Source organism: Galeopterus variegatus, unplaced genomic scaffold (assembly GCF_000696425.1).
Source record: "Galeopterus variegatus unplaced genomic scaffold, G_variegatus-3.0.2 Scaffold143, whole genome shotgun sequence".
NCBI classification, from domain to species: Eukaryota; Metazoa; Chordata; class Mammalia; order Dermoptera; family Cynocephalidae; genus Galeopterus; species Galeopterus variegatus.
The window spans coordinates 249,487-271,481 of record NW_007726254.1 but is presented as its reverse complement, the minus strand read 5'-3'; the positions used below and the strand labels follow the sequence as shown (position 1 = coordinate 271,481).

At 44.9% G+C, this 21,995-nt stretch overlaps 2 protein-coding genes across 6 annotated transcripts in view; both read right to left on the bottom strand.

Annotated features, from left to right (window-relative positions):
- The window catches only part of LOC103606223 (chromosome unknown open reading frame, human C9orf24), a 25,956-nt gene extending 17,320 nt beyond the window's left edge, over nt 1–8,636 (bottom strand). The window contains exon 1 of one of the 2 annotated variants that reach the window (XM_008590823.1): nt 8,284–8,636. In XM_008590823.1, the coding sequence (XP_008589045.1) occupies nt 8,284–8,415 (132 nt within the window). In that variant the 5' untranslated portion in view covers nt 8,416–8,636. The remainder of the gene's footprint in view (nt 1–8,283) is intronic. The other variant, XM_008590818.1, reaches the window with a different exon arrangement.
- Nucleotides 8,637–8,963: 327 nt separating this feature from the next.
- FAM219A (family with sequence similarity 219, member A) overlaps nt 8,964–21,995 on the bottom strand; it is a 76,379-nt gene continuing 63,347 nt past the window's right edge. The window contains exons 2-6 of one of the 4 annotated variants that reach the window (XM_008590791.1): nt 16,311–16,410; nt 13,388–13,490; nt 13,071–13,151; nt 12,363–12,417; nt 8,964–11,890 (exon numbers count right to left, since the gene is read on the bottom strand). In XM_008590791.1, the coding sequence (XP_008589013.1) occupies nt 11,732–11,890; nt 12,363–12,417; nt 13,071–13,151; nt 13,388–13,490; nt 16,311–16,410 (498 nt within the window). In that variant the 3' untranslated portion in view covers nt 8,964–11,731. The remainder of the gene's footprint in view (nt 11,891–12,362; nt 12,418–13,070; nt 13,152–13,387; nt 13,491–16,310; nt 16,411–21,995) is intronic. The other 3 variants (XM_008590796.1, XM_008590802.1, XM_008590808.1) reach the window with 3 other exon arrangements.

The window sequence follows — 21,995 nt, the reverse complement described above, 5'->3', positions numbered from 1 at the left end:
CTAGCATAATAAACTTCCTGGCTCTCCAACCTTCCGAGTGTCTGAAGTTTTCCTTGCCAAGCCCCCTAACAGCCTCAACCACCTTCATCATCCTCATCCTACTCACCACCCTTGAGCTTGCCGTAGCCCTGCTTCAAGCCTACATATTCACCCTCCTAGTAAGCCTCTACCTACACGACAACACCTAATGACTCACCAAACCCACGCTTACCACATAGTAAACCCCAGTGCTTGACCACTCACAGGAGCCCTGTCCACCCTACTCATAACATCTGGCCTAACAATATGATTCCACTTTAACTCCAGTGCCCTACTAACCCTAGGCCTGCTAACCAACCTACTAACCATATATCAGTGATGATGAGGCATGGTGCGAGGCCACCATCCAACTGGGCCTGCAATACGGAATAGTCCTATTTATCGTATCTGAAATCTTCTTTGATGGATTCTTCTGAGCCTTTTACTACTCAAGCCTAGCCCCAACTCCCGACCTAGGAGGATGCTGACCACCAGCAGGCATCAACCCCCTCAACCCTATAGAAGTCCCACTACTCATCAGTCCTATTGGCCTCTGGAGTATCTATTACCTGAGCCCACCACAGCCTCATGGAAGGAAACCACAAACATATGCTCCAAGCCCTCTTCATCACAATTTCTTTAGGAATTTACTTCACACTTCTCCAAGCCTCAGAAGACTTTGAGATATCCTTCCCCATTTCTGATGGCATATACGGATCAACATTCCATAGCAACAGGCTTCCATGGCCTGCACGTAATTTTCAGTTCCACTTTTCTCACTATCTGCCTTCTACACCAACTAAAATTCCACTGCACATCCAAGCACCACTTTGGCTTTGAAGCCGCAGCCTGATATTGACACTTTGTAGATGTAGTCTGACTATTCCTATACATGTCCATCTATTGATAAGGATCAAATCTTTCAGTATCAGCTAATACAATTGACTTCCAATCAATTAGATCTGGTCACAACCCAGAAAAGAATAATCAAACTAATATTAACTCTCTTAACCAACACAGCACCAGCACTCTTACTTGTTACCATCGCCTCTTGACTCCCGCAACTGAACATCTGTGCAGAAAAATTGAGCCTATATGAGTGTGGATTTGACCCAATAGGATCCACCCGCCTACCAATTCTCCATAAATTTTTTCCTGGTAGCCATCACATTCCTATTATTTGACCTAGAAATTGCCCTCCTACTACCTCTCCCATGAGCCACCCAAACAAACCACCTCACACTAATTCTTACCATGGCACTCGTCCTAATCCTCGTCCTAGCACTGGGCCTAGCTTATGAATGAACCCAAAAAAGACTAGAATGAGCTGAATATAGTAGGTAGTTTAATTAAAATGACTGGTTTCGATCCATTAAATTGCGATATTTCATAACTACTAAAATGCCCTCAGTTTACATCAACATTATCCTAGCATACACCACATCCCTCATAGGACTACTAATATATCGATCCCACCTCATATCTTCCCTCCTATGCCTAGAAGGCATAATACTGTCCCTATTCATCCTAAGCACCCTCCTATCCATAAACCTACACTTCACCCTGTCCCACACCCTCCCCATCATCCTTCTGGTCTTCGCAGCCTGTGAGGCCGCCATAGGTCTGGCACTTCTAATAATAATCTCTGACACTTACGGCCTAGACTATGTACAAAACCTCAACCTCCTACAACGCTAAAACTCATTATCCCCACGATTATACTCACCCCCACTACATGATACTGCAACAACAGCATAATCTGAATCAACTCAACAACCCACAGCCTGTTGATTAGCCTCATCACCCTTCTCTTCCTGAATTACAATAACGGAAACAGCACGACCACATCATCAAGCTTCTTCTCAGACCCCCTCTCAACCCCCCTTCTAATACTAACAACCTGACTCCTCCCCCTAATAATCGAGGCAAGCCAACACCATCTCTCCAAAGAAACATTCACACGAAAAACTATATATCCTCACGCTGACCTCACTACAAATTTCCCTAATCATAACATTCACCGCCACAGAACTGATCATATTCTACATCCTATTCGAAGCAACACTAATCCCAGCCCTGATTATTATCACCTGATGAGGCAACCAACCAGAACAACTAAATGCAGGACTTTACTTCCTATTCTAGGAAGAAAAGTGACACCTTTCAGATATTTGGTGGCTTTCGGATATGCATACGCTCGATGGCCTGGGCAGGTTCACAGGTGTTCTTAAAGTAAACATGAAGATTTGAACCTCTTGAGTTGCATGGTTTTGTGGCATTGTCTGGGTCAAACAGTGAACCATTTTCATAGATCACCCGGCAGAGGAAGAGCTGTGCTTTGCCTTTCTTTCTTGATTAGTGTTTCTAGAAATTTGTCTATTTTATGAGTCTTATCAAAGAACCAACTTTTGGGGCCGGCCCGTGGCTCACTCAGGAGAGTGCAGTGCTGATAACACCAAGGCCACGGGTTCGGGTCCTATATAGGGATGGTCAGTTGGCTCACTGGCTGAGCGTGGTGCTGACAACACCAAGCCAAGGGCTGAGATCCCCTTACCGGTCATCTTTATTAAAAAAAAAAAAAAAAAACCAACTTTTTTTTTTTTTTTGTCTTTTTTCGTGACCGGCAATGGATCGCAACCCTCAGTGTCGCGCCGGACCGGGACTGGCCACGGGATTGCAACCCTCGGTGTTGCTCCCGCCCCTCGCTCAGCCAGTGAGTGGCCGGTCTGTATGTGGGATCCGAACCCTCGGCGGGAGCGCCACCGCACTTCCCAAGTGGCGCACTATAGCAGTGCGCCACCGGGCCGGCCCAGAACCAACTTTTGACTGTTGAACTTGCTGAATCTTTGCTTCCTAATTGTTAAGTTTTGCTCTTATTTTTATGATCTCCTTTCTTCTACTTTTCATTTATTCTGTTTTTTTCCCCTCCTAAGTTTGATGCTCAGTCATTAATATTTCACCTTTTTTCTTAGACAAGCATTTAGGTTTGTAGGCTTTTCTCAACTTTTGTTGCACCCCACGTTTTGATATGCGGTCTTTTCAGTTCTGTGTATTTTTTCATTTCTGTTTTGATTTCTTATTTGACCCATTATTTAGAATGGTGTTTTTGGTGTATTTTGTTTCAAAACATAAAAGGATTTTGCTTATCTCTTTCTTGGTGATATGTAACTTAATTGTATTGAGTTTAGAGACAGTTGTTTTGTATGATGTCAGTCTTCAAATTCTGTTAAGTTTTGTTTTATGACCTAGTACTTGGTCAATATTTATAGTGTTCCTTCTTTGCTTAAATCTGTAATTTTTGGATCCAGGGGTCTATGAGGGATCTTCAAAAAGTTCAAAGAAAAATGAAATTAAAAGATAATGTGACTCTTTCCCTGAACTTTTGAAGATCCTCTGCATTTATGTTCAATGAATCAAGTGTATTAATAATGTTTTCAAGTGTTTTATGTCTTTCCTTTTTCTTTAGTCTGTTTGACGTATCAGTAATTGTGGTGTGTTAAAATCTTAGATGGTGGATTTTGTCAATTTCTCCTTCTAGTAGTTCTATTAGGTCAATACAAGTTTAGAATTGTAATATCTTCCTGAGTTGAAACTTTATCATTTATGTAGTGATCCATCTAAAAAATGTGTATGTATGTATTTATTATGAAGTTATTTATTTATTTAAAGATGACCGGTAAGGGGATCTTAACCCCTGACTTGGTGTTGTCAGCACCACGCTCAGCCAGCGAGCGAACTGGCCATCCCTATATGGGATCCGAACCCGGGGCCTTGGTGTTATCAGCACCGCATTCTCCCAAGTGAGCTACAGGCCGGCCCATGAAGTTATTTATTAATTTACTCAACTTTTTGTTATTGTGTCTATATCAGTCAGGTTTGGATAAGAGCAGAACTACTGGGAGTGAAACAGCATAAGGGATTTATTTTTAGAATTAGACTGTATACAGTTGTGGTAAGTGGTTAAGAACTTCACGAGGCTATTGATTCGCATCTATTATTGAGCCTGAAGTCACTGGCAGGCAGTCAGAAAGGAGAGTTGGATGTGAAGTGGGGAAGAGCAAGGACAAACCAGAACACTTAAGGACAAACTAGAACCTGCATCTTTCTCATTGCCTCCAATCTTCATGATATGGATGGCCTCCAGGAGAAGCTGATACTATTTGCCATAGAGCCACACACACCTGCCCAAGACTCAGAGATGGTGAAGGAGGAGATCCAGCAGAAGCTGGAGTTGTGGCCAGATGTTGCCCTATGCCAAGAAGGTGAACTACTAAATTAGCAACATTGTGCACAGCCGCCATAGTGTCTGGTACCCTCCATTAACCTTCAGAGGATAAAAATGGCTGCTTCTTCATTTGCGCCCTCCAAATCTCATGCAAATTTTTCTCAAGGCCAATTGGAAACCACTTAGGGAAGAGAATTCTGGGAAGTGTGGTTCCAACTAGTCAGCAGTACAAAACTATAATATCTTATACCCTCTTTGGAACAATGAAAGGATCTTGGAATACCTTAACTCTTACATAGTATTGTTTTCTAATATTTTAGTTCTCTCTTTAAATATTACAAATTCAAAACCATTATAATTATTTTCTATAGATAATGTTTGCTTAAATTTACTTCATGTTTAACAGTTTCTTACCATTCATTTTATCTCAGACTTTCCTTTTGTGATCATTTTCCATCTCTCCAAAGTATATTCTTTAGAAGTTCCTTTATTATGGATCTGATAGTAGCAAACATTAGTTTTTGTTTGCCTGTGAATGTCTTTATCTTTCCTTCTTTCTTGAAAAGATGACACAAAATATTTTCTTTTTGCCTGTTTTTAGGGTTATCTGTTAAGCTGGTGTTCTGCAGTTTCATTGTGAGGTAACTATCTGTGTAAATAATTCTTTTTTTTTTTTTTTTGGTATCTGTGGATTCATTTCTTTCATTAGTTCTGGAAACTTCTGAGCTTTTTTCCTCTTCAGATTATGTCTATTCTCCTTTCTGCTCTTTCCTTCTGAGACTCCAGTTAGATGTGCGTAAGATCTTCTCATTCTGACTTTCATATTGCTTAATATTCCTTTCATATTTTCCATTTCTTTGTCTCTCTGTGCTACATTCTGGGAAATTTCATTCATTTCATGAACTCTTCAGCTATGTCTAATCTGCTCTTTAGACCATCCTCTAAGTTTTTGTTTTTTTTTTTTTTTTTTTCGTGACCGGCAACGGATCGCAACCCTCAGTGTCGCGCCCGTACCGGACCGGGACCGGCAACGGGATCGCAACCCTTGGCGTTGCGCCCGCACTTCGCTCAGCCAGTGAGCGGCTGGTCTGTATGTGGGATCCGAACCCTTGGCGGGAGCACCGCCACGCTCCCAAGCGGCACACTGTAGCAGTGCGCCACCGGGCCGGCCTAAGTTTTTGGTTTCAACCAATATGTTTTTCATTTCTAAAACTTCTACTCAGATCCTTTTAACATAAGTCTGCTTATTTTTAATAATCTCTTGTTGCTTTCTTTTTTTTTTTTTTTTGTCTTTTATCCGTGTCCGGCAACGGATCGCAACCCTCAGTGTTGCCCCCGTACCGGACCGGGGACCGGCAACAGGATTGCAAGCCTCGGTGTTGCTCCCGCGCCTCGCTCAGCCAGTGAGCGGGAGCCGGTCCGTATGTGGGATCCGAACCCTCGGACGGGAGCGCCGCCGCGCTTCCCAAGCGGCGCACTATCCAGTGCGCCACCGGGCCGGCCCACTCTTGTTGCTTTCTTATTTTCATGATTTCACATTTTAAAAATTTAATAATTATTTTGTATTCTTTAATGATTAATTCCATTTCCCAAAGTCCTTGGTGGTTTAAGTCTGTTGGTTGTTGTTTCTGATGAATCATAATATGGTGGTTTGTATTCTTATATCTCTTACATTGAGGATATTTTCTACCACAGGAGATATACATTCACTTTGTATATCTTCTAAATCTCATCCACTCCTATGATTTCAGCTACCATTTATATGATGACTTCAAAATCTGTATCTGTAGCCCAGACCTCTTTCCTTTGCTTCAGATAAGTATATCCAACTACTCTTCAGACATCTTTTGCTGGGTGTCCTCAAATATTTTTGTCCAAAAATGAACTCCAGATCTCTAATCTGCTATTCCAAATCTCAGGTGATAACACTCCCATTCCTCTAGTTGCCACAGCCAAAAACTCAGGAGTCATCCTAATCTCTCCCCTCTTCATAACCAGATGGTAATCAAGATCTTTTGATCTACTTCTTAAAATTTCTTCCTATTGAGAGTGGAAAAGCAGGCAGGCACTCTCATATTTTGCTTGTGGGAGTGTAAATTATTATAACCGTTATTACAGCAATTTGAGGTGTATATCAAAAGCTTTTAAAATCTTTTCTCCCAATGATTTTGTGTCCAGGAATTCATTCTAAGGGAATACTTGTAGATGAGTACAAATGCATGTGTATAAGATGATTATACTAGCAGAATTGTATAAATACCCTAAATTGTATAAATTCCATTACCCAAAGTCCTTGGTGGTTTAAGTCTGTTGTTTGTTGTTTCTGATGAATCATAATATGGTGATTTGTATTCTTATATCTCTTACATTGAGGATATTTTCTACCACAGGAGATATACATTCACTAAATTAGCAACATTGTGCACAGCCGCCATAGTGTCTGGTACTCTCCATTAACCTTCAGAGGATAAAAATGGCTGCTTCTTCATTTGCGCCCTCCAAATCTCATGCAAATTTTTCTTCTTATGGTACACTTATAACATAGAATACTATACAGTTATTAAACTATACTGTAGAATATTTTTGACACAGGAAAATGTACCTGATATATGGCTATGTGAAAAACACAAGATTCAAAATATTAGTACAACATGACACCATTTTTGTAAAAAAAAAATATTTGCTTCCTAAAAGGGCATATAATAACATGTTAACATGGTTATTTTGGGTAATGGAATTATGGACCTTTTTTCTTTATGCTTCTCTGAGTTATCCCCATTTTCTGCATTGAAGATATATTTATTTTGTAGTTAGACAAAATATATTATTTAAAAAATTCTGTTCCATTCAACAAATTCCTTTTTTCACTGCAATAGTCTTTCTTATCTCTTACCCACATCCTCCTTCCTCATCTTTCACTCCTCACTGGACTTTCTACCCTCAGCCCCACTCCCTCTAATTCACAGTGGTCTAATTCATAATTCAACCATGACACTCCCAGGTTTAAAAACCTGGAGCCTTATGTCCATGCTCTTCAACATAGTTTGAGAGGCTCTTCTTGGTCCGCAGGCTACTCTCTCACCACAGGGCTAACCTCTCCTTCTGCTCTAGCAATTTCAGTTCCTGATGGGTCCCTGCCCCCAGACTGTCTTTTCTCAGGACTCTCTTCTGCTGGAAGCCGCCTCCTCCTAGATCACTTCGTAGCCTTGCTGTTCAAGTCCTGGGAATGTTCTCCCCCTTCTGGCTTTCCTATCAGCACATGCCTCTGCTGGTGCATGTTCTACCCTGGGCGAACTTTGTTCACTTGTTTGCGACAGGCTCCTCAAAAGCAGGGTCTGGCCCTTCCTTTTTGCATTCTGGGTACCTATACATGAAGATACTCAGCAAAGTTTTGTTGGATGGTTCACTCAAATAAATTCTCTTAGGCAGAGTTACAATTAGACTCACAGATCTACTTTCCCTTTTGTGAAAGCTCACAGACCCACTTGGCCACCCATCTTCAAACACAGACACACAGACACAAGGAGATTGTGATATACGTGCATGAAGACATGCCTCTAGGACATTTTCTGGCCTATCCCAAAGGCAGCTTCAGGGACTTCACACTTGCTAATCACTGTTTGAAACTTTCAGTTCTTCTATTCTTTCAGCTGTTCATGTGGCCAGTTCTCTCTTTCCTTTATGGTCTCAACTCAATGTTGCCTTGAAAGAAAGAGGTCTTCCATGACCTAAGTGGCTCTCCTTTTCCATTTCCATTACCCTGTTTATTTCCTTTATAGCATTTTGGACAATTTATAAAACTCTTGTTTATTTCTTGTTTATTATCTGTCTCTCCCCACCTCATACCCTGATGTAATTCCAGGAGGGCAGGACCTTGTACTATTTTATATACCATTATAAATTCTGTGCCTAGGCAAATGAATAAAACACACAAATACACAAAGCTACAAATAATTACAAACACGTAATGACAACCACACATTGGCAATGTTAGAGTGGTGACACATTCTGGCCTGCTCCTCCCCCAAGCCTCTACTTACCGGAGTCACAAACTTGTTGGCCTCCCAGGCCCACAGAGGGTCCTTATAGACCTTCTTGATGGAGGTAGGAGCCCTGTAGGAGTCACTGTAGGTGCTGATGGGGGTCTTGGTCTTACGGGAGAAGAGGAACATGGTGGGTCTTGGGGATGCTGTGGTGGTGGGCTCTACCTACCAAAGGCTCCTGCTGGACATCAGTGACCACTCCCTCCCCTAGATGGCCCACACTTTCAGCCTGGCAGGTGCCCCTCACTGCTGTGACCCCCTCCCGTGAAAGACCCCTCAGCTTCCCTTCCCCACAGCCTTCCTGCTCCTACCCCACCCTGCTTCCCCCTTCAGGATGGGCACTGGCCATTATGATATCACCTGGCTCATCCCTGGGGAGGTGAGGACATTCAGTCCCCTCCCTACTCCTGGCCCCTTCGTGCTTCAAGCCTCTCAAAAGAGGCCAATTTCCAGGAGGTCAGAGGGCCTCTGGAGACTTTCTAGGCCAAGCTTCTCACTTTGTTGAAGAGAAACAGAAGTTCAGAGGGATTGTGACTCACTCAGTGTCATGCAGCAGGTCAGTGGCACCCCTGGGAACTCATGGTGGAGACAGAGTGACATGTGCACCCAGAGGATCAGTTCTCTCCCCTTCCCAGCCCACCTGCCCCTTGCCCACACCCCAGGTAGGGAGCGGAGGCTCACTTGTTTGATGATTTTAATATCATTATTTGTGTTACACGATACACAACCAAGGATGATGGTCAATACTGCAATGGAAATGTTAAAAAAAAAAATATTATACACGGCTCATGTCATCCACACACCTTTCTGGAAATAAATTAGTGAGCACGGAGAAACCTGGCTGGGTGGCAGCCACAGCTGAGGGTAGAGAGAGTGTTAAGGCAGTATCTACAAGGGGGAAGGGTGGCAGGGGGCAAGCTAAGGCCTTGATTCTTCCACTCCATCCACCCAGACAGGGAAGGAGGGAGCCATACGCTCTGCCTAGATGCAGAAGCTGTTGGCTGCCAGCTTCCTACCTCTGCTACACATATACTGCTTCAGTTGGAAGCCCTTGCCTGCCAGGGAACTAGCATGTCCCGTTGGGGAGGGAGCTTTTCCCTGGTTCCTCAGGGCCACAGAGATTGAACAATGGCCAGAGTCACGCAGCAAGTCAGCAACAAAGGCAGCAATTTAAGTGATCCTGAAAAAAGAGGAGGTACCCATGTTCTAGAAGGGTGAATCAAGGAACCCAGAGTGATGGTGGTAGTAGTATGGGGCTTGGATCTAGGGCCCAGATGACAGGGTCTGGGGATGTTGAGCAGGGTGGGAGAGAGAGGCTTAGATGGGGGCCAGTATGGACCTTGTGGGCCTTGCAATTACCTTCTCTGTCCTTGTCTCCCTGTGGCATTTTTTCATCATCTAGTTTCCCTGCACTAAAGGAGGTAGGGGTGGGAGGAGGCGGTGGGGGTGAAGATCTGTACCTCAACACTTTGGAGTTGGCAGCTCTTGAGTGTGGTGCAGGGGGAGGTGCTACCCTTCCTAAGCCAGCAGTCTCACTCCCTCCTCTCACTACCCCACTTCTAGCTCCCACTTCTCAGGACTGACATCTACAGAGTGAACTGTGGGTGTGTCCATTGCAGGCTTGCAGCATGGGAGTGGTATCCATGAGAGTGGAGACTCCAGTGTGTGTGGGGTGTCAGCATGGAGGAATGGGGAAGTATACACCTTGGCCCTGTGATAGGAGGTTTGTGGGGCATAAGTGTGAGCTGTCTTAGGCTATCAGTGCTTTCATTTGTCTTCACATGGGGGCAGGTCTGTATTTCCCAGCCCCATGGAAAGGACCTGTTCACTTCTTCCCTTTTGATTTTCATCCTCAGCTTTCTTGCCCCCACCCCCAAACTACCAACAGCAGCAGAAGCAGCAGTACACACATTCTGACCCCCAGACGCCCCATACAGCTACACACGCAATAGATACCCCCTACACATACACATTCACAGATACATACACATATTCCCAAACAGATCCACATGTGCTCAGACATACACAGTCTTGAGAGGAATTGCCTCTTTCCTTTTCCACACAGACACACACCTCAGGGAACCTCCTAAGTGTACTCAAAAATACATAGAGATCTCTGTATACCCCTCCACAGAAATTCCTATGAAGAAATTCCTTCATGGAAAGGACTTTAGAAATAATTTCAGCTGCTGTTTAGTTTACAGTTGAAGAGTGGAGAAAGCAAGTGGCTTGTTGAGGATCACAGGGAGAGTACTAGAGCTAGGACCAGACCCAGGCTTCTGACTCCCAGTCCAGGGCTCTCAGTCCATTGCACTGCTGAGCTGTCTCTCCCACTATAAACAGGCCACACAGTCCCTTTCCCACCACGGACACCCACACCTATGACAGGAATAGACAGTTGGAGAGACAGGTCCGACACAAAGACATGGACACACACCCCAACAGCCTCAGACGGAGACATATCCTGCCAAGCACTCCCTACCGCATACATGCAGCCACTCAGCCTACTCTATTCTCCTAAGCTTGCTCCTTGAAGATTCTTATTGGGAGCCAGCCTCCCAGATCTTGGGCTGGAGTGAGATGGGAATGGGACATTGGAGGCCAGCCTTATCCCCTGCCTGGGACAGAGACCAATGAACAGAAGTGTTGGTGGGGAGAGAGATAGATGGATTGTTGGTGGCAGAGATAGATGCATTGGTTAGGGGTGGATGAGGACAGATCATACCATCCCAAATTCTGGCCTGTCTCAAAGGCCCACCTTGCCCTCCCCCACACCCAGAGAGTAAGGAAGAGGATGAGTGGGGGCAAGGAGGAGGAAGCAGGCAGTGATCTGATGGGGGGGGTAAGGGGGATCGGAGCGGGAATATCCTGCTGGGCAGCTTTGCCAGGCTTCCCATCTGGAGGTGAAGGGAAAAATGCAAATAGCTACATGGGCCGACAGGGGTCGCACGGAAGAGGTTCTGAAGTCCTAGGACCTAACTCCACTGCCATGGGCCTTTCTCTCTCAGTGCCCCTTTCCATGTGAGGCTGGGTCTGGAGGTTCATGGCTTTGCTGGGGTGGGGCCAAGCCTCTGGCTTTGTGATCCCTCCCCCCACTCATTACTGTTGGCCTCCCTGCTGCCCAGCCCCCACCCCCTACTGGACGGCAGCCTTGGGAAGGGGGGTAGGGTGCTGGGTAAGGTCCCCCAAGTAACTGAACAAACAGCGCCAACCCCTCCTCTGCCCCCGGGTGGAGAAAAACCCGGTTTTGGTTTCTCCGGCTCCATGAACACACAGAGGTACACGTCCTACCATAGGAGGAAGCAATGACTGTTACGAAGTTGGCGGCTGTAGGGGGCGCGGGGGGGCCGGAGGCAGGCAGACCAGCACGGGAGGGGTCGGACCCTGCCCCGTCCAACCCGGCCCGCGTCGGCCCCGCCCCGGGCAGCCGCGGCGGCCCCGCCCGCTACTGGATGTGGCAGGCGGTGGAGGACGTGGCCTGGCAGCACATGCAGGTGGGGTTCACGGACTTGGGGGGGATGAGGTCTAGGTCCTCGTCGTCAGGGATCTCATCTAACCGGTAGCCGTCCTTCAGCAGCTGGATGTTCAAATCTTGGTTGATCTGCTGTAGACAAAGGGGAGGGGGGTCAGGCTCGGGGAGAGACCCTAGGCCGTCCGCACCCCTGCCCCACGCTCGGCTCCGGCCTCACTTCCTTACACAGGCACATCCTCCTGAGCCCCTCCCCCACCCCCCGCTTACAGACCCCTCCCCATTCTAAGGTCAACTTCTCAACCCCGGTCCCGCTTCTATTCGGGTTTTACCCCTATTTGAGGCTTGCTCCTATAAAGCATCGCCTGTATTTCACACGCCATTCTATTTCAGCGTTCTTCTCCCATCTCAAGCCCAGCTTCTAACCCTGGGCTCCCGGCCGGTGACTTCTTCCAGCCTCCATCCTATCCCAGGCCCCGCCCATATGGGGCTCCGCCCCGCTGTGCCTATTGCTCCTCTTAGGGTGTGCTTTGCGTTGGCCCCACCCCTTCTCGATAAAATTGGTCCTGCTCCTGTGTGTCTAAGGCGGGAAGGGGTGGGGCCTCACCTCAGCAGAGGAGTAGCCAGAGGAGGAATATCTGGACATGTCAAAGTCATCATCGCTGGCAGTGGAGGAAAGAGGACAGAGAGGGAAATTAAACAGAAAACTCCCTACACCTCACCCGCACCATCAGTCAACACTCCACCCTTCCCCCACGATTCCAAATAAACAGCACAATCTTAAGTAAAAACTGTGCTTGCTGTGCAAATACAGATTTTAAAAGACAGGTTCCCTAGCTCCACCCTTCTAAATAAATTGCTAACCTTAACCTCCTTCTAAATAGAGCTGCTACTCCCTTTCCCCCTTCTCTCCGCTCCTGTTTTCTAGGCTCAAATCACCTTGACTTGTTTGGGTTTTCCATAGTCCAGGTCTAGCCAGGTGTTTTCCCAGGTGTAGGCTCCTCCCTTAGAGGGGGCTGGGCATTAAGTATCACATCCTGCTGTCCAGAGACGTCAGGGCCCATCTAGGGGTAGCCATTAGATCAGCTGTCCTAGGATGGCAGCAGACTGCACAGGTCCCCCTTTTCTCTCTGCCCTCCCCCTTTCCCTCCCACCCCTGGTAAAAATTCCATTCCCTGAGGAATTCACCCTTGGAAAGCTCCTGGCTGAGGGATACACCAATTGTGTCAATATAGCAGGTGTGGCCTGTACAGTCCACTTGTGCTCACACAGATTCCTGTGGCTTGCCCAGCTGCCCCCAGGCCCCTGTACACACCTGTCCGTGTCAAGGGCTACCAGTGGCTTCTCATCTGGGCTCTGGTCAAGCGAGGAGTAGCCTTTATTGGGGACGACCAGCCTGGGTGAAGAATTTTGGGGGTTGGAGTGGCAACCGGAATACAGAAATCTGCCAGGGGACTGGGCTGAGTCCCACCCCACTACTTCCCACCCTCCCTCCCCACCTTGGCTCCTATTGAGGCTCTCTCCTGTCAGAGAGGAGCTGGGCCTGAGGAGGGAGGGAAGAGGGGAAGGCTCAAGACCAGCAAAGATAGGTGCTGGCTGGCAGGGTCCAGGGAGGATAGAGAGGGCCTCTACCTTGTCCGAGCCATGACATTGTTCTTCTTGGGTTGTTGGTTGACAGGGCTACCCATGCTGCCGTTCTTCAGGGAGCCCTTCCGGGCCAGCTCCCGTTGCTTCTCTGCAGGAAAACATGGGAAGGAAGCTGTGTCCTATCCCAAAGCCACTCTGCCTTACCACTTGGGGTAGGTTGGGCCAGACCTCCATTGTCAAACCCCTTGCTCCTATAGGGTCTGAGGCAGAAATCCCAACTCTAGGCCCCTGTTGCTTGGTGGAAACAGTACTTGACCCTGCACAACCTGAGGCAGATAGTGGGGGACAAAAGGAGGAGGCTGACCCCTGTCTTTGAGGAGTGACAACTCCCATGTAGGACAGTTAGTGTGTGCTTGATGCCTGGAGAGGGATAGAAGATTACAGAAGGATGGAGTAATCAGGGAGGGCTTCCTGTGGGTGCCATGAACTGGAGAGAGGAGGACATTCTAGGAAGGAGGGTTACTGTGTACAAAAATGCATTTAGAAGTAAGCGCAAGTTTGGACTGAATGGGATGGAGGGGAAAGAGGGAAAGAGGTCAGGTTGGAAAAGTAGTATCCATTTATTCAGTCACTTATTCATTCATCAAACAACTGTGTCACCAATCATGTGTCAGATCCAGTGCTAAGAGGCTGAGGACTCCCTCTGGTTACAAACTCAGAGTATGAAGGCCTTGAGAGGAGTTTGGGATTAATGCAGAAGGAAAAAGGAGCCACTGACAGTTGTGGATTAGGAGGGGCAGAAGAGTAGGGGGCGGAAAGCTGGGGGAGCCCATTTGGCTACACTGTCTAAGTGATGCTGCTGATTCCTGTCAGCTTCTGAGCTCTCCAAAGCTCTAGAGCCTACCAGGTTCATGGGTCTGGCCATCAGGTGACGCATTGCCTGGTATGTGACAACTCTTTCCAGCAGTAGCTGCTTGGGCCCTGAGGAGGCCCATCTACCCTTTCCTATTCATCTCAAGAAAATCCCAGACCTAGGAAAAGAGACAGTTGGGTGAAAAGGGATACTAGGGGAAAGCTGTCTCATAAAATAACCACATGCTTAAGGGAATAAGTATGGAAAGGGCGTTTACAACTACTGTGACTCATTTTGAAATTTCCCTTGACCTCCATGTATCTGAATCTCTTGTCTTTGCTCTCTGACCCTGGTTCTTTGCTACTACCCATCTGACTCCAGCTTTTTTCCAAATTCTTTCCAGCAGGCAGCAGCTGCCATTACCACTCCAACCCTCAAGGGGGTGCAATTTGCCTTAAAGTTCCTGGTGGTGATTTTTTTAGTGCAACTAGGACAAGGTTATGAATTTTCATGAGGATTTTTGGTGGTAATAAAAAAGGCAGAAAAAAGTTTATTTTAAAAGCATGCTGAAATAATTTGTAATGGTGAGAAAAATGCAAACAATAAACTGGCAAAAACCAAACTATGGACTACTATGCAATCATTTAAAAGAATGAAGTAATTCTCTATATACTCATATAGGAAGGGGCTCCAAGATATTAAGTATGTGTAGGAGGAGTTTCATAAAATGTGTACAATATGATACCACTTATGTTAAGATACAAAATTAAACCACAAAAGCTAAAAAAGCTTGAAGTGATTACTTCTGATGGGGAAGAGTAGAGGAGAACTTATACTTGTTAGAATACTTGTATTGTTAAATATGTTTTATTTTCTTTCCTTTTTTCTTTTTTGGCAGCTGGCTGGCAAACTTGTATTGTTAAATTAAACAATAGCAAACAAACAAAACTGGCTGCAGTTTGAGTATGATGTCCTAGGAAGATGAAATGAACAGATTCCACTGAGAGAACTGCTCTCTTGTTTAGAAAAACAGCTTGAGGGGCTCCCTGGATGTGGCCTGGAAGGAGAGAAGCAAGGCTAAAATAAAAAAAGTTGGATGAAAGGACAGGTCTCTGTGGAAAGAAATCCTGGGGGAGAAGGCTTTAGAATAGATGGTAAGAAGCTCTTAGGACTGAGGAGGGGTGTCCAGTATTTGGTGGATAGCTGGAGCCTAAGGAGAAAGATGGATGGGAGTATGGATAGGATGTCAAAGGAGTTTTCGAAGGATAGTAATGACCTGTGTTTAACTGTAAATTCTTTCCTATATGTACTGTGTTGTAATTTCTCTTTAAGAAACCAAATTTTAAGAAAAGTCTGTTGTACACAGCAAGCTTGGGTCAGTGAAACTTTGGCCCCTGAAGGGAGAGGGGCAGTGTTCAGCAGAGGGTGAAGTGAGAACAGCAGCTGCAGGAGCTGTGGGCAGTGGTTGGCAGCCAGGTGACTTTAAAGGAGCAGGCTGTACAGCAAACTGACTTTGGAGTGGACATGAGATAAAACCCCAAGGGAAAGGTGACCTGGAAAGGTGGGGAAATATTTGGATTTACCAAAAAACTAAGGGAAAGCCCTCATACCACCCCCAAAAAGGAGCCAACGAGAGACTGAGATCTCCAGATGGGCTGAGGTTGGAATGGGAAGAGGGGCTCAGCTTTTAGGCTTTGGAACCCGTATTCCTTTCTATCCCTTGGACATGGCAACTGACACCCCACCTTTAAGGCAGCTTCCTCTCAGCCTGATCCAGTGTTTGATGGGACTTCCAAATCCTCTCTCTGGGGTGGAACCTTCTTGAGGAACCTTAAAACCATGCTTTTACCCCCGGAGCTATCACTTAGACTACTTGGAGCCTTCTTGGCCTCAGAGATTCCTCCTAGAGTTTTGAAATCCTGCAGAGTACTGTTAATTGCCCTCTTTGCCTCACAGGAAATAAGGTGCCTGGCAGTGCCAATGACTTGGTGGCGTGAGTCTTGGAATCACCTAGCCTGAGTTGGTTTATTTGTGGCACCTCATTGCAGACCCAGCCCAGAGCACCTTGTCTACTCCCCACATCTCCTCACCGTCCCTCCCCCCAGACACACTCACCCAGCTTCACTTGGAGCGGGGATGGTTTGTAATTCATGGCTACTGACTCACCCTCCCGGGCGTCACAGTCTCCGTCTGAGATGGAGGCGGCGGCTGGATCCTATGGGGAGAAAACAGACAGGTATTTATTAGGAATTGAGTACAGGGGGCTGCTCTTAGCACCTGCCCTCCAGGAGCATTCATTCCTGGCAGCAGGAGTGGCAATGAGGGAAAGAGGTGCAGACATATTCACCATGAAACAAAGACACTGAGCTGGGTCCCAGTTATACACAACTGGGTGTCTGTCTTCAAAGTCCTGTGTGATCCACCCTCCTCCTTAAGCTCACTGCAATTTCCTTAAGCCCACAGGACTTCCTTCTCTAGACTCCTATACTAGTTGCCCTGATCCTTGGGCCTGTCTTGTGTACTTGTTTGGCAAGGTCTTTCAAGGTTCCTGTGAATTTAAGTCTGGATTAAGGTCAGAGTAGGTGTTCCCTGAGATGGGCCTTCTCTCTCTGTTTCCCCTAGTGCTAGACAGGTCTCTTCACAGGATCAAGACAACTGACTGGCAGAGCCAGGCCAGACTTGAAGGCTGCAGCCCCTGGACAAAAAAAGAGTCTTAATGAGAACTTCTCTGGTTCACAATGAGTCCCACAGAGTGCCTCCTGGGAGAACGTGAATGATTGGCTGGGTATGTTAGGTGAGAAGACAAATAGTAACAAATCAGCAGGTGGCCATTTAGTTTTTGCCCAATGTGCACAACACTTGATACTACAGATGATAAGGAACATAGGAGCACACGAGTTCTGTATACTGTCCAAGATCTACTACCTTTTCAATCTCCTCACCACCCTCCTCACTAAACTTCTCCAATTGGACTGGGCCCTGTGTTGTCCAGAGTCCTTTTCTAACCTTGCCATCCCCTCCAAAACACTCTCCTCTGCTACAAGATCCAGGGCCCTGGCTGCCCCAGGCAGTTGGAAGGGGCTGGAGTCATCCACATTCTCCCAGAGAAGATGATGACCAACAATTGACATGAGTGCTGCCATCCTAGGCATTTTGCCTTCTAACCAGCGACTGCAGAGTGGTAAGCATAAGGTATGAGGATTGCAGAGGGGATCCAAGGCTGCTGTCTGTTCTGCCTCTTAGGATGCAGAGAGTAGAAAGGCAGGAGAATGCTCTAGGACTGGGTCCATAGCGGTAGTGCCAGGGATCTGAGTGGCTGCTGGTGACCCAGCAAGGGAAGGATATATAATAATTATGGTAGCTTCTGTTCACTTTAAAATGAGGCAGTGGGAATGTCACTAAGGGGAATGCTTAGGAGGGAAATTCTGGCTTTGTTTGTGTTCCTTCAGGCTATCCAGAGCACAAGGCCCTGGGTGGTTGTGTTGCCACAGTGGTTTGTCAGTTCTTGAGGGCAGAACCTGGGCCTCCCTCCTTTGGTCTGATCCCCACCCCTTAGCAATGGTGGAGGGGGAGAGGGGCTGGAAGCTCTGCTCAGAAAGGTCAGGTGCCACAGTGCCTGTATCTCAGGCAACTTTCCATGTTACAAGCTGACAGAGTTTGGATGTGTGGTCCCTGCCAAAACTCGTGGAAATCTGATCCCCAATGTGGCAGTGCTGAGAGCTGTTTGAGTCATGGGGGTGGATCCCCCATGAATAGATTAATGTTTTCCCTAGGGAGGGAGGTCTGAGTGAGATGTGAAAGCTGGCTGTTTAAAAGACCCTGGCACCTCCCCCTCCCCCTCTCTTGCTTCCTCTCGCCATGTGATCTGCTTGTACCTGCTGGCTGCTGCCACTTTCTGCCATGAATAGAAGCAGCCTGAGGCCCATGCCGGAAGCAGCTGTTCTTTATAAATTACCCAGTTTCAGGTATTCTGTTGTAGCAACACAAAACGGACTAATAATACACAAGCCTTCCCAATCCTTCATCCTCCAAGGCTCAGCAATCTCCTCGGGAGACTTGTTATAGACAGCACCCGTTCCCCACAGCTTTGGAGAAGCAGGCCTCTAGCGGCCCTTACCTGCCTCTCTGTGACTAAGACGAGGCTCTCAGCTGCTACTTTCGCCTTAGGCTCACCCCAAAGCAGCCAGAGGGAGGGCTTTTCAAAGGGTAAATCGCATAAGCTTGCCAGTGGGACCCTACCAGGGAAGTACTGGCACATTTCCAAGTTTCTCAGTCACATTCCTTCACTTATTCTGTAGCATGTGTCACATGTCACAATACCACATTCATATGGAAATAGTTTCCTCCCCTGGCTTTCAGGACACTGTGCTCCCTTGGTTCATATCTTGCCTCTTTGACCATCATTTCTGTGTCCTCCCACAGCCTTTTGTCTCCTCTGCAGAGTCTTGCCCTCAGTCCTCCTCTCTCTTCTTGAGGAACCTTGAAGTCTCCTACAGATTGGATTGTATTTTTATTTATTTTTATTGACACATAATTGATTGTTCATATCTGTGTCATATAGTGTTGAATAACAATACCTGTGTGCAATATGTGATGCTCAAATCAGGATAATTAGTATATTCAACCTTACACATTGTAATCATTTTTTGTGGCCCTTTATCAATTTCTTGCTAACCTGCCCTCCCCCTTCCCCCTTTCCCACCTCTATTGGCCTCAGTTATGTTCTCTCCTTTTGAAAGTTCAACAAAATATTGTGATTGTTGTATCTTTCTTTCTTTTATTTTATTTATTTGTTATGAGTGAGGACATGTGGTGTTTCTCTTTCTGTGCCTGGCTTATTTCACTTAAGATAATTTTCTCTAAGTTCATCCATGTTTCTGTGAATGGCAGGTATTCATTTTTTTTCTACGGCAAGGTAGTATTCTGTTGCGTATACATACCACATTTTCCTTACTCAGTCATCCATCAGTGGACATTTAGATTGGTTCCAACTCTTGGCTATTGTAAACAGAGCAGTGATAAACATGCAAGTGCAGGTATTCCTTACACATGATGATTTCCATTCCTTTGTGTATATACCCAACAGTGGGATTGCTGGATCATATGGCAGTTTTTCAAGTTGTTTGAGGAAACTCCATACTATTTTCCATAATGGCTGCATTAATTTTCAGTCCCATCAACCGTGTAGTGGGGTACCCCTTTCTCCACATCCTTGCCAGCATTTGTTATATTCTCTGTCTTTTCGATGATTGCCAGTCTAACTGGGGTGAGATGATATCTCATTGTGGTTTTGATTTGCATTTCCCTGATGCTGAGTGATGTTGAGTATTTTTTCATGTGTCTGTTGGCCATTTGTATGTCTCCATATGAGAAATGCCTATTCAGCTCCTTTGCCCATTTTTCAATTGGGTTATTTTTTTTTACTGTTAAATTGCTTGAATTCTTTGTATATTCTGGATGTTAATCCCTTGTCAGACGCATAGTTTGCAAATATTTTCTCCCATTGTGTAGGTTGTTTTTTTATTTTGTTAATTGTTTCTTTGCTGTGCAGAAGCTTTTTAGTTTGATATAATCCCATTTGTTTATTTTTTTCTTTTGCTGCCTTTGCTTTCGGGATCTTATTCAGAAAGTCTTTGCCCAGTCCTTCTTCCTGAAGTGTTTCCCCTATGTTTTCCTTTAAGAGTTTTATAGTTTCAAGTCTTATAGTTAAGTCTTTAATCCATTTTGAGTTGATTTTGCTATATGGCAAGAGGTATGGGTCTAGGTTCATTCTTCTACATATGGATGTCCAGTTTTCCCAGCACTATTTATTGAAGAGGTAGTATTTTCCCCATTGTATATTCTTGGTGCCTTTGTCAAAGATCAGTTGGCTGTAAGTATGTTGGTTGATTTCTGGGTTCTCTATTCTGTTGCATTGGTCCAAGTGTCTGTTTCTATGCCAGTACCATTGCTGTTTTGGTTACTATAGCTTTGTAGTATAATTTGAAGTCAGGCCGTGTTATGCCTCTAGCTTTACTGTTTTTTTTCCTCAGGATTGCTTTGACTATTTGGATTCTTTTCTTGTTCCATATGAATATTAGGATTGTTTTTCTATTTCTGTGAAGAATGTCATTGGTATTTTGATGGGGATTACACTGAATCTGTAGATTGCTTTGGGTAGTATGGACATTTTCACAATGTTAATTCTTCCAATCCAACAGCATGGAATATCTTCCCATCTTTTTGTATCCTCTTTAATTTCCTTCAGCAGTGATTTTTAGTTCTTGTTGTAGAGATATTTCACCTCCTGGGTTAAACTGATTCCTAGGTATTTTATTTTTTTGGTGACTATGGTAATTGGGCTTGCTTTCTTGATTTCTTTTTCTGCTAGTTCATTATTGGAGTATAAAAATGCTACTGATTTTTGCATGTTGATTTTGTATCCAGCAACTTTACTGAAATCATTTATCAGCTCTAAGAATTTTATTTGTAGAGTATTTAGGTTTTTCTACATATGGGATCATGTCATCTGCAAACAGGGACAGCTCAACTTCGTCTTTTCCAGTCTGGATGCCCTTTATTTCTTTCTCTTGCCTGATTGCTCTGGATGGTACCTCCAATACTATATAATGTAGGAGTGTTGACAGTGGGCATACTTGTCTTGTTCCCATTCTTAAAGAAAAAGCTTTCAGCTTTTCCCCATTAAGGATGATATTGGCAGTGGGTTTGTTATATATGGCTTTTATTGTGTTGAGATACTTTCTTTGGATACCCAATTTCTGAGAGTCTTTATCATGAAGGAATGTTGAATTTTGTCAAATGCTTTTTCTGTATCTACTGAGATAACCGTATGGTTTTTGTCCTTGATTTTGTTGATGTGGTGTATCACATTTATTGACTCGCATATGTTGAACCATCTTTGCATCCCTGGGATGAATCCTGCTTGATCATGGTTTATAATCTTTTTGATGTGTTGCTGTATTCTGTTTGCCAATATTTTGTTGAGGATTTTCGTGTCTATGATCATTAGAGATATTGGCCTATAGTTTTCTTTTTTTGTTGTTGTACATTTGTGTGGTTTTGGTATCAGGGTGATTCTGGCCTCATAGAATGAGTCTGGCAGAATATCCTCTGTTCCAATTTTTTGGAATAGTTTGAAGAGAATTGGTATTAATTCCTCTTTAAAGTTTTGGTAGAATTCAGCAGTAAAGCCATGCAGTTCTGGGTTTTCTTTGCTGGGAGACTGCTGATTACTGCTTCAATCTTGTTGCTTGTTATTGTTCTGTTCAGGTTTTTTATTTCTTCTTAGTTCAGTCTTTGTAATTGGTATATGTCCAAAAATTTATCCATTTCTTCCAGGTTTTCAAATTTGTTGATGTATAGTTGTTTATAATAGTCTCTAATGAGTCTTTGTATTTCCATGGTATCAGTTGTAATGTCTCCTCTTTCATTCCTGATTTTTGTTATTTGGGTCTACTCTCTTCTTTTTTAAATTAGCCTGGATAATGCTTTTTCTATTTTGTTTATCTTCTCAAAAAACTTTTTGATTCATCAATCTTTTTATCATATTTTGGGTCTCTGTTTCATTTAGCTCTGCTCTGATTATAAGTATTTCTTTCTGTCTACTAATTTTGGGATTGGATTTCTCTTGTTTTTCTAGTTCTTTGAGGTATAGCATTAGGTTGTTTATTTGAAATCTTTCTGTTCTTTTAATGTAAGCATTTGTTTGCAATAAACTTCCCTCTTAGTAGTGCTTTTGCAGTATCCCACAGGTTTTGGTATGACATGTCTTTATTTTCATTAATTTTAAGAAATTTTTTG